Source organism: Alligator mississippiensis, chromosome 1 (genome assembly GCF_030867095.1).
Source record: "Alligator mississippiensis isolate rAllMis1 chromosome 1, rAllMis1, whole genome shotgun sequence".
In the NCBI taxonomy this organism is placed as follows: domain Eukaryota; kingdom Metazoa; phylum Chordata; order Crocodylia; family Alligatoridae; genus Alligator; species Alligator mississippiensis.
Genome location: NC_081824.1, coordinates 410,876,135 through 410,888,328, shown reverse-complemented (window position 1 = coordinate 410,888,328; position 12,194 = coordinate 410,876,135). Strand labels below are relative to the sequence as shown.

General features: G+C 47.6%; 2 protein-coding genes across 3 annotated transcripts in view; one reads left to right on the top strand and one right to left on the bottom strand.

Moving 5' to 3' along the window:
* Positions 1-11,625, bottom strand: part of GPALPP1 (GPALPP motifs containing 1) — a 68,460-nt gene extending 56,835 nt beyond the window's left edge. For both annotated transcript variants that reach the window (XM_019500493.2, XM_006260682.4), the window contains exons 1-2: positions 11,479-11,625; positions 495-636 (exon numbers count right to left, since the gene is read on the bottom strand). In XM_019500493.2, the coding sequence (XP_019356038.1) occupies positions 495-636; positions 11,479-11,563 (227 nt within the window). In that variant the 5' untranslated portion in view covers positions 11,564-11,625. The remainder of the gene's footprint in view (positions 1-494; positions 637-11,478) is intronic.
* A 62-nt stretch (positions 11,626-11,687) lies between these two features.
* Positions 11,688-12,194, top strand: part of NUFIP1 (nuclear FMR1 interacting protein 1) — a 33,959-nt gene continuing 33,452 nt past the window's right edge. Inside the window, exon 1 of the mRNA XM_014608389.3 lies at positions 11,688-11,932. Coding sequence (XP_014463875.1) covers positions 11,764-11,932 — 169 coding nt within the window. The 5' untranslated portion in view covers positions 11,688-11,763. The remainder of the gene's footprint in view (positions 11,933-12,194) is intronic.

Here is a 12,194-nt window from a genome sequence, read left to right as displayed (position 1 = left end):
AGCAAAGACGGAGTCTACCAAAACACAATCTAGTATTTCCATGAATAGACCCTTCACAGCTGCTTTGATAGTAGCCATACAACTTATCTTTTGTGAATTTTTTGAATGCTGACAGGGTGAATGAACTAAAGTACTCTGGAAGATGAATTCACTGAATACTAATTTTCAGATTTCTAATAATGCACCTAGCACGCATGTCTCCAGTGTATTTCAGCAAATGAAAAATGTATTCTAAATGTTAAGTGGCTTCACAACGTACATTCCAGATCTAAGCGCAAGAAACTTATGCACAGCTCAAGCAGACAACCAGGAGAAGTGATGACTGCCAGGAAATGTTATCTTGAGGCTGACTTCTACTTCCCTTAGTTGAATAATTTAGTCCCTTTTCCTAGATTCTGCATCTGTGCTATTCCAGCCAGTTTATCCTATGGAGTGGTCCAATTTATGCTTAGTCTGACCACATACATTTGTGAATGAACAACAAACAGACTGACTTGGGTGCTGGATCTGTGTCTGGCTCTTCAGAATCTCTATCCATCTCTCTGAGCAAAGGAAGAAACTCTGGGTCTTCATCACTGTTAGACGTTTCTGAGCTGCAGCTGCTTTTGTAGCCTGGAGGCAATGCAGGTCCTGCAACTAAACAACAAGAATTATTGTGGTTATTTTATTAAACACTTCAGATGATGTACATTAATCTTGTTATCCTCAACACACACATGGGGTTGGATTGCACTCTATTCACAAAGTCTTTTTTCTATACTGCACGTAAAAGAAAATGTTTAAACAAAGAAATAAAAACACATAGTATATTAGTAATTAAATAACATTCACCCTGCTGCTACAATGTAGTGACTAACTTCAGCAGAAAAACTGAGAAAAAAAGAAAGGGTAAGTACATTGCTTATCTTGCCTACACCCTTGCTTATCTTCTGGCACTCGAGAGCAAAAACCATAGCATTTAGCTGACAGCAATGACTGCTATTTTATGCTGTATAAATGTTAAAGCAGTATTTGCAACCAAGATGTGAAAGCACTTGAGACTTTGACCACAGAAGAGTAACATTATTTATATATGTGCAAAACAGGAGTCCACAAGTGAATGCAATATACTGGGGGACCAAGATCTGGCCTGCACAACCATACTGCCTGACCCACAGCGCTGCCTGCTATATGCCCTGGCTGAGGCTGAGGCATGTGGTATGCAGAACCCATCTGACACAGGCTGAACAAGGCTGGTCTGGGATGCATGTTGAAGCAACCTTGCATGCTGGATCTGGGGCCGCTTTGGACCAGGGCCACAGAGGGCCCCCATGTTGGGATCCGGGATGCAGGGCTGGTCCGGTGTGGGCACCATATGCAGACCATGAAATGGACTGGTGTTGTGCACTATATGTAATATCAGTCTTGGGCATGTGCTGTAAGCGGCACTTACACCAGAAAAGCCCTTCACACTGGATCTGGGGCTGGTCTAGATCAGAATCACAGACCAGCCCCACAGGCCAGATCTAATGTGCAGGCTGGTCCAATGTGGGTACTAAATGCAGCACACCCCAGACAAGTGCTGTATCTAGTGTGCGCCCCAGACTGGCACCAAATGTGGCGTGCCATGAGTAGGGCTGGCATACACTGCATAAAGCATGCAAGGCAAAAGCTGCAAACACACTGCTAGCAAAGCTATCACATCGTGGCTGGTCTAGGGCACATGCTATTTGCAGAGTTAGCACTGGACCAGCCCTGTGGGCTGAATCTAGCACATGGCCAGTCTGTGGGCCTGGTCCAGACTGCAGACCTGCCCTGTGCCCCTTGTCTGGCTAGCAGGGCTAGAAGGGTTTGACACCCCTGCAACATACTTTCCACTCTGCTTTGGTTAAGGTCCTGATATGGCAAATGATGCAAGTCCAGGCGTAAATAGTTTTCTGACAAAAGATGGGTTTAAACATATGCTTTAAGTGTTTTGTTGAATGAGGGTCTAAAATAAAAACTGATATCAAAAGACTCCTCCTTTTTTCCAATTAAAAAAAAAAAAAAATCAAATCTCATGTCCATACTGTCTTTTAAATTTCAAGCTCTGATTCTATGGCTGGCGGGAAGGGGAAGTTGTTTAATTGCAAAGAGGTACAGTGAACTTTTACCACAGCAGCAGAATTAGAAGAAAAGATCAGATGTAATGAAAGAATATAAATGAAGGCTAAGGCGCAATTACATCCACAGTTAAAGAGAGTAGTGACCTTTTCAACTATGCAAAATAAACCAGCTACATCTAGAAATTCAATTTTTAGTAGACAGGACTTAGATGGGAATGAAGAAGATTAAAGGGAGCATTAGACAACTCATATTATTTTCACATCGTTTAAACACACAAAACAAGACCATACAATCTGAAAAACATCCAACGGTCTGCTATTAATTTCAGCTTCCTGCAGAGAAGAGAAAGAAATGACAAACAGATCCATGAATCCCCTTCAGTATCAGGCAATTTATGTTCAGGCTGACAAAAGGAGAGAGAAAACGTTTGAAAGAAGTTAGTTTGGAACAAGAGAGGAAAGGGGCCAAGGATCAATATGCAATGTACAAACTGCTGTCATACATGCCAGAGCTGTCCAATTGGTGGCCTGCAGGCCACATCTAGCCCTAGAGGGGTTAACCTGTGACCCCCCAGGAAATGCTCCCTGCACTGCTCCAGCTGGAGTTGGCTGAAGGGTCAAACTCAGAGGGTGGTGGTGGACGGGTCATATTCGACCTGGGGGGAAGCGGGCAGCGGAATCCCCCAGGGCTTGGTCCTTGGGCCCGCACTGTTGAATTTATCAGCGATTTGGACGACAGGGTGAAAAGCAACCTGTTCATATTTGCTGACGATACCAAAATTTTGGGTGAGGTGGGCACGTTAGCAGGGAGGGAAAGACGGCAGAAAGACCTGGATAGGTTGCAGGGGTGGGCTAACAAAAACAGGATGTGTTTCAATACTGACAAGTGCAGGGTGCTGCACTTGGGCAGTAGTAACCAGCAGCACACTTATAAGATGGGAAACTCCCTTCTTGAGAGCACAGAGGCAGAAAGGGATCTTGGAGTCGTCATTGACTCCAAGATGAACATGGGCCGACACTGCAAGGTCACGGTCAGCAGGGCTAACTGGACCCTATCATGCATCCACAGGTGCATCTCAAGTAGGTCCAAGGAGCTGATCTTCCCCCTCTACGTGACACTGGTCAGGCCACAGCTGGAGTACTGTGTCCAGTTCTGGGCACCCCACTTCAAGAGGGATGTGAACAACTTTGAGAGGGTCCAGAGGAGGGTCACCCGCATGATCCGGGGACAGCAGGGCAGACCCTACAATGAGAGGCTATGGGACCTGAACCTGTTCAGCCTTCGCAAGAGAAGGCTGAGGAGGGACCTGGTGATCGTCTATAAACTCACTAGGGGGGACCAGAAGGGTTTGGGGGAGACCTTGTTTCCCCTAGCAGCCCCTGGGATAACAAGGAATAACGGCCACAAGTTGTTGGAGAATAGGTTTAGATTAGACATCTGTAGGAACTACTTCACAGTCAGGGCGGCTAGGATCTGGAACCAACTTCCAAGGGAAGTGGTGCTGGCTCCTACCCTGGGGGTCTTTAAGAAGCGACTTGATGCCTACCTGGCTAGGGTCATTTGAGCCCAGTTTTCTTCCTGCCCAGGCAGGGGGTTGGACTTGAAGATCTACAAGGTCCCTTCCGACCCTACTTCTATGATTCTATGAGTTTCCAGGCTCCCTTTCTTTGCCCAGTGGGTAAAGTGGGGAACCATAATATGGTTCACATAAGCCTGTGGCCAGGTGTCTGAGGGGGAACTGGGGATACTGCGAGACACTGGCCACAAAATAAATGGAATGGGGGTGCTCATGGCGCAACAGGATGGGGCCCTGCTTTATAGTGCTGCATGCAGTGTAGCAGGGCATGCCTGCTGCGCAGTGCTACATATATAGTGGGGAGGGTGGGCATCCCTAGGCCACTCAGAAGCCAAACAGACCCGATACATGCTATCAACTTTAATTTACTTGATCAGCTTAAAAGAATGGATGGACCACTTTTGACACTCACCCTCCTTTTGAAAAATGTTTAGTGCCTTTTATTATCCAGTCAGACACATTTTTAATTTTATACAACTAAAGGTACGTATCATGTAACCAAGTTGAACACTTGCATGAATATTTGCTGGATCAAAGCATAAATGTGTAAAAGCAGCCTAAAAAGGACTGGAGTGTAAATGTGTATGACTGAACAACAATATTGTAATATTTAAAAACTGGAAGTAGGAAACTGAGCCACACCTGGAAGCTTCCCAGCCCTGGCTCAGCTTCCTACTGGTTGGAAGCTTCACCTGCAATTGAGGACTGGCAGGTGGGGTTACACAATACTGGCAACTTTTCTGTGAACAGCTAATGCCTTAATGCTTCAGAGAAGGGGATTTAAAATTTAGTCATGGGTGTCCTTTGCATCAACAACGTGCCTATTGCTGTCCTCATACACACTTAAATTTGGGCAACGTCTATGGTTTTGGAGAGAGAGTGGGGGGTGTGTGTGTGTGTGTGTGTGTGTGTGTGTGTGGAGGAAATCAGCTTGCACATGCTCATTAGACTTTTTTGGGTTTGGCAGCAAAATTTCCCAAAGTCTGCCCCTCTCTGAGCATGCTTTATATGCCTCTTACTGCTCTAAGTATAGGCCACCCCAGCTGTGTAAGATTTGATGGAACATGCTTCTGTCTAGGGCTCTGGGAACAAGCCAGACCTTCCCAAAAACCAGATCAGGAAGAGGTAAAGGAGTCTGAGACAAGAACCACGGTAAGGCTGAAGAGGGATAGAGCTGGGACTGGCTAGGGGAGATAGGAGACTAGGAATAAGATCCTAACAGAGAGAAGGGAGACTGGAACCAGTTAGGCAGGCACAGACTAGGACCTGATAGAAGAAATGGAGGTGGAAAGGTATGGAAGTCAGTCATGCAGGGGCAGGGCTGACAATGACAGGCAATCTGGGGAAAGACTGAGACAAGAAGCCAGTGTGAGGCTTCATATCTGAGGAGATGCAGAAGAGATTGCAATCGACTGGGAAGGGAAACTGGGGCACAGAGTCAGACTGGATGAAGAGTTAAAAGAGGGAGAAAAAGACGACACACACACACAGACAGACGCACACACACACTATATATATATCTCTCTAATAATTGATTTTATATATCTCAATCACTCTCTCTACATATATCCAGGTTCTGTCCTTGCTGATAAACCCATGTGGGTGTCGATAGCACAATGCATGATCAATTTTCTGCTTTTTCAGTTTGCTTAAGAAAAAATAAAGGAAATTGTTCATTTAAAAACTGTAGCTATTTATGTTGCTGAGCCAGTTGCTCAGAAGTTAGCAAATACAAGAATTATATTTCCTGTGCAACTTTATTCCTGACATTGCCTTACCTTTGAATGCTTGACTTCGCAACCCCAGTGCTCTTTTGATACTATTTGTCAAATATAAGCAGGAGCAGAAAAGAAAAAGTACAGCATATTAAACATTTACTGTCCTATCTTCTTAAAAATAGATTTGTAATGCTACAAATTATGCATATGAAGTGGCAATTCTATTTCACAGGGACAGTGACACTAAGATTACTATCTTGATTTTCCTAATTCATAGGATCAAGTCAACCCTTTTGATGGAATGCAGTATTGGGTACAATTCTGTATGGCATTTCCCTCCTAACAAATATGAATGCTAAGAGAAGTGTCTAGAAATGAAAATGTCCCTGAAGAAAAGCAAGAGACAAGTTCAAGCATGCATAAGACCACACAGCAAGTGAAAGAACACATAAGGGAATACTTGTTTAGATCAGGTTAAAGGAAAGGGAAATCCAGCACCAGCTCAGACAGCAGCAGGAATATATAAAGCACTATGCTAAGGGCATCCTTAAATAGTGTTTATACTACAGCTTTTGGGCCTCATCGGTAACAGAGCTGCCAAAAACACACATCACAAATAGAACACAGGCCCACGGGTGCTCTGTTGTCCATCCCAACTGGATCATCGTGTCTTACCTACATCTAATTTTGCCCTGGTTTAACTGAAAGTGTGTTTTTAAACTGATTTAAACTGAAAACCTGCATACAGACACTTGACTTTGCTTTAAAACGTCTTAAATCAAGGCTGGCAACCTTTATGAGCTGTGGGCCAGAACAACCGAGCTCCAGTCTGCTGCAAGCTAAATGGCTTTGGTGAGGCTGGGACCAGGCAGCTGGGAGCTGCCCCTGTACTGCCACTGCTTTTCACAGGCCCCAGGTCAAGGCTTGAGCACAAGATCTGCCACCACTTCTCCCTACTTCCTGGCTGTCAGGAGGGTGCGGCTTCCAACCAGTGACGAAATGAGCTGGGGGCCAAGCAGCAAGAAGCTGCATCCACACTATTTTCTCATGCTACATCTTGCTGCCTCCCAGCTGCTGCGTGGGCACACCTGGAAGCTTCCCAACCCTAGCTCAGTTTCCTACTGGCTGGAAGCTTCACCTGCACCTGAGGACTGGCAGGTAGGGAGAAGTGTCAGCAACACACGTGCATCTTCCAGCTGTCCAGCCCCAGTGTGGGTATAGGCAAAACCATCCAGCTTCATGGGTGGGATCCACCAGCTCCTTAGGCCAGATCTGTCTCACAGGTTGCATGTTGCTGACCCTGTCCTAAATCAGCAAAGGGTGTTGATTAAATACTGGTCAAAAAAGGAATCATGTTTAATTGATGTAAAGCAGTCTTAAACCAAAAGAAGACAGATCATCTCCAAGTTACACACAGAGCTGAGCTGCAGGCAGACAGGAGGCACTGCTGGCAGTTGTCTTCTGACAGCATTAAGTTGCTACGGCACCAGCTGAGCAGGCAGCTGCTTTTTCAGGAGCAATCACTCCTCCTGCAGCTCCCTCTGCTGGATTAAATATAGGAAGCAGCTAGTGTACCTACAGCACATATAGTAGGTAAGGAATCCAATAATGACCCCAGACTCCTCTACCTTCCCCCTTCCAACCTTCCCATGGAACTTCAACAACCTCTCCCACTCGGGCACCACCTCCACCTATTCCACTAACAACCAGCTTCCTCTCCTGACATCTCACTGGACTTAAATCCTAGATACACTTCAGCAACCACTGTGGCCACAGCAACCACATTCTGTGCAGTTCCATGCCCTCTGTTCATCACAGCTTAAGGCAAACTACATTGAGCAGGAATAGAATTTTAAAGCTAAATTGATATGCTAATTATTTGTCCAAATGGCAACTACTTACTTAGTGTGTATGAGTTTTATATAAAACTTCATAAGACTGAGCAGCAGGGCCTCATCTAAGGGAGATGCATTAATAAAAGTGGTTTTAACACAGCTGAAAAATATTAACAGAAATGAACAAGCCTAAGTCCAAACTAGTCTTGAAAGTGAGTAGTTTTTAACAAATGAAACACAGGAACAGCTGCACTGAAGACCTGATAAGCCAAAAACACCTTTAGGATCTAATTCTGCAAACAGCTGTTCATTTAACTTTGCTTCCATGAATAGTGTCAGTGACTTCCAGGGCAATGCTCACACATGCAACATTACTCAAAAGATTTAGTGTCAGTTCCTTAAGCTGGGAACTTTGTTGTTCAAGTCCTTGCTTTAGTGAATATTATTTAAACAAAGTTTAACAGCCCCAATAGGAAACCCATCCTAGAATAGCCAACAGCCTGGTAGCTACAGAACCCAGCTAACCTGAAAAAGGGTGTGGACACATGATATTATCACTACAGAGTAATTTATCTACATTTTACTCTGTAATAAATTCACAATAAGTTTATCAAAGTTATGTTTAATAAATAGAACCCAGACTCCCTCTGCCAAATTAACTGTCTGCAGGAGGAGTTATTATAGCATTTGGCCTCTAGGTGACAACGGAGAGGGTTTGCACTGTTAAAACAGTGACCCCTGGATGAAACTGCCTTTCTGAAGGGTTATTTTACCATTGAGTAAGGCTGAATACTTCGCATCTACTCCACTTTTACTTGGGGTGAAGTCCAATTACTCTGGTGTAAAAGCACTGTGTGTCTACCCTCTTGGGCAGAAAAGAAACATGACTCAGGATTGATCGCATCACAGGTGAGTGTCCTAACCTCTGGGCTGTCTCCTCTCTCTCCAATTTTGATGAGAAATTCTAACCTGGGTTTGAGATGCCTTTCCTGAACAACGTATAGTGCAAATGAACACATTTCCATGAAAATTTTGAGTTTCAACAAATAAATACTTTCCACTAAAACAGCACTTGGTCAGAACATTCTTCAATGGCTGTATTCAAAATACATGACCCATAAGTGTATTTGTGCCTTTAAACTAAGAAGGAAAGTGATATTATTTAAAAGTACTTAACATAGTTTGAATTCAGTTCACCTCTCTTAAAGCCATTATTATACGGCTGTGTTTCCCATTCCAGAGCGTCTTTCACAGAATCTTCTCACAGATACGAACGAAGTTTAGCCTAAAGTCATCTAACTGCAGTGAAGATAATGTCTTTCTTGCACAAACAAGTTATTCATTTTCTATGCATCCTGGTAGCTAAGAAGTGGCTGCTTCAAATATAAGACAAATGCAGGCAAGCACAAACACACAGACATTTATGAACATGCCCTATTTTATCTTGTCTGGTGTTGGTGGTCTAACAGCAGGGTCCAACTCATTTGGCTCAGCAGCTGGATGAGTTGCATGAGACCGGTCTGCAGGCCCGATGTGGCATGCAAGGTCATATCATCCAGCCTGCAGGGGCTACCCAGAGGTTCAGAAATTTGGCAGGACGAACATGGAGCTGTGGCAATTAATGCAGTTGCCACTCATCCTGCTGCCAAATTTCTGGTCCTGTGTGGAGCCCTGTGGGCTGCATGATGCAGCTCCCCAACCCAGATACAGGTGGCAGACCATACCTTGGTCACCCTTGGTTGGACCCTACTGTTAGACCACCCACACTTTTCCAGTGCGTTTAAAAAATGCTCTTCTTTTGTAGGGATGAGCTAATTATTTCTAGACATACAATTAAACTTTCTACTAAGAATAATTACAGACCTCTCCAATAAATGGCATAGGATTTGACAAGATGGCCTTACGCAAGCCAAAAGTAGCAATAAATACTGACGTACAACAGAGCAACCTATTGCCAGTGCAGCAAATGAGATTTAGGTCCAAGGTAGGCGATGTGCATGGATGGATCCAGGATTTTGAAAAGTGGGGTGCAGAATACATGATAAATCACCATGTGACACATTTTCTCCAGTTCAAGAGAAACTAGACGCTTTACTTATATCCTAAGGGCCTTAGGCCATATTATTAAGTTTAAGATCACAGCAAACTATTGGAATGTGTACCAATTTGCTAGGCATATGTATCAATTGAAAAAAAACAAACTAGACGAATAAAGTATAGCATGTCATTAGTCCTGCAGTCACTATAGTTAAATGTACATCTCTTATCAGATTCACAAAACAAAATCTAGCCTTTTTGAATGTCTTGGCAGTGCCTCAAATATTTCACTGTCAGTCATGTCTAAATCTGAGTTAATATGACCACACCTGAGTTAAGGTTTTTAGCTAGAGATCAAAAGCATCTGTAGGGCTGTGAAATGGAAGAGACTCATTACCAGGAATGGCAAACAGACAGCAAAATGGCAGAAGAAAGAATAGCTTGAATAGTGGAAGATCAAGACCATAAAAGGGAGGAAGAATCCTTAACACCTGTGGAATGAAGAGAGATTAGCAGGACTCAGGAAGAAGATAATGAGCCACGAAGTCAATTGACTATCTCATCACTGCCTGAACAGAAAGACCGCTAACCCCCACACGCAGTTGGCTTTAAAGTTTGGGTGAAGCGGGGGGGGGGGGGGGGGGGGGCGCAAGTGCACCTTTACATCCACCCTGCATCTTTCCATGGGCGTATGTATACACATCTGGGACCCCTGATCCATTGATTCTCAGCCAGGTCCCACACCACCCTAGGCTGCCTCAATATCCTTTACAAGGTGACGTGGAGTGTCTGCGTGCAAGTCACAACATAAACAAGAACATTTCCAACAGGAGCCAGCAGCATCAAGACCCGGCTACATGTTTAAATGAAAGGTGGATGGAAACCAGCTGTAGAGCTGTTACACATTTCCAAGCACTAAATTTGTAGCCAGTAGGTTCTTTTTAATTTTGGAGAGTCCTTTTTATGGTGGGAGATTGCTTGGCGTGTGTGGACAGTCTAAATTTACAGCACGCTTCACCAATGAATGGCAAAAAGTCATGGGCATAATTCACTGGGGAATCGTGCCACAAACGTAGACTGGCCACAGATGCAGGGTCATTGTCACATGCAGGGTGACTTAACTTCAAAATGGAAAGGCAAGACATGTCTCTGCCTCTCCTCCCCACCCCTTCCTGCCAGCAGCAGAGCCAAGCAGAGCGGGCGCAGGTGTGGGCTGCCTGCTGTGAACCTGGGGCTCCCAGCCCCACTGCCTTTTCCCTGGGAGCCCTGCACTGGCTGTGTGCCCCCTGTCCACCCGGGAGCAGCATAGGGCACAAGTCCACGCCAACACTGCCCCTTGCCAGAGGGGTACAGCCAGCATGGGGCTCCCAGGAGAAGGGCAGCAGGGCAGGGAGCCCCAAGCCTGCATTCAACTCCACCCCATGCAGAAAACTGGGGGGAGGGGGGGACACACGACACGACAGACGGACACATGTGCCTGCAGTGACAGGGAGCTGCCCCCTGTACTCCCTCCCCAGATGAACCACCCGTGCCTCCGTCCAGCTCCATGTCCCACCCTGGGCAGTGCTGCCAGCCCCCTAGCCCACTCCCTGCCTCACCGTGGGGGTCTCAATCTGCCGCCCACCATGTCCCTTCCCCCCCCCTCACAGACTTACCTGCAGGGAGCTGCTCTCCACACTTCCTGGCTGTATCCCCAGCCATGTTCATACAGCACCTCCTGCATCCTGCTCCCCTCAGCCCCAAGCAGCACCTTCGTGCCGCGAATGGAAAACCCAGATCCCTGCACAATACTGCAAATCCGGGACAAATACTGTCTGGAGTCATGCAGCCCAGGACCAGGGCTTGAAGTTCCCATTTTGGGACTGCCCTGCCCAATTAGGGATGGGCAGTCACCCTAGTCCAGGGGCTCCCAACCTTTTTTAGATCACGGACCAGCAAGCTGTGGCCCAAAAACGACCATGACCAACAAACTGCAGTGTGGAAGTGACCGGCATACCGTGGAGAGGCAGCCAACCCTTTTTTATACTCAGTCGGATGCCTTTCCCGGTCCGGTAGCCAACCCTCGTGCGGCCCGGCCGCCAACCCGCTGCGGCCCGGGGGTTGGGAACCTCTGCCCTAGTCACACGTGCCACAACCAGAGCCGAGCCCCGCTCCGAGGCCGGGAGCGGCCTGAACGCGACGGAGCGCAGAGGCTGGTGGGCAGCAACGGCCACCGCCCCCTCCTCACCCTGCGTGAAGTCCTCGTCGGGGTCCGCCTCGGGGCAGCGCGGGAAGCCCGGGGGCAGCGCCGGCCCGATCAGCTCCCGGGCCATAACAAAAGCGCCGGCACAGCGCAACGCAACCAGACTCCGCCGCGCTTCCGGCGTCGCCCGATGACGTTACTAGCTGCCCATTGGCCGGCTCTGCGCCACGAGGGGGGGACGTGGTGTTTACAGCGGGCCCGGAAGTGACGCGCAATGTGGTGGCCCCCGAGGCGGTCCATGTGGAGGCAGCAGCAAGGGTCGGGCCCGACATGAATCCCTTCGCTTGGTATCCTCCGCCGCCGCCCCCCGTGTTCTGCGCGCCGCCTGCCTGGGAACCCGGCTTCTGGGGGCCGCCCGCCGACTTCGGGCCTCCCGGCGCCTGGTACCAGCCCCCGCCGGCGCCCGGCTACGGGGAGCAGCACCCGGGCCCGCCCCCAGGTACGCGGCGGGAGGAGCAGTGCTGAGGCACCTGGAGCCGCTGCCCGTACACCGTCCTGCGAGCTCTGGCTGTCTCAAGTTACAGAGGCTGGGGGTGGCCCGTGCATGGGACGCATGTGGCTGATCCCACCGGGGGCAGAGAGCAGGTTGGGAAGGGGATTGGAGCAGCCCTCGGGCTGATTGGTGGCACCGCCTGTGCCTGGGGTGTGCCAGTGCTCCTGCTGGGGCATAAACCTTGAGGTTCATGGCTGGAGGGTCTTGC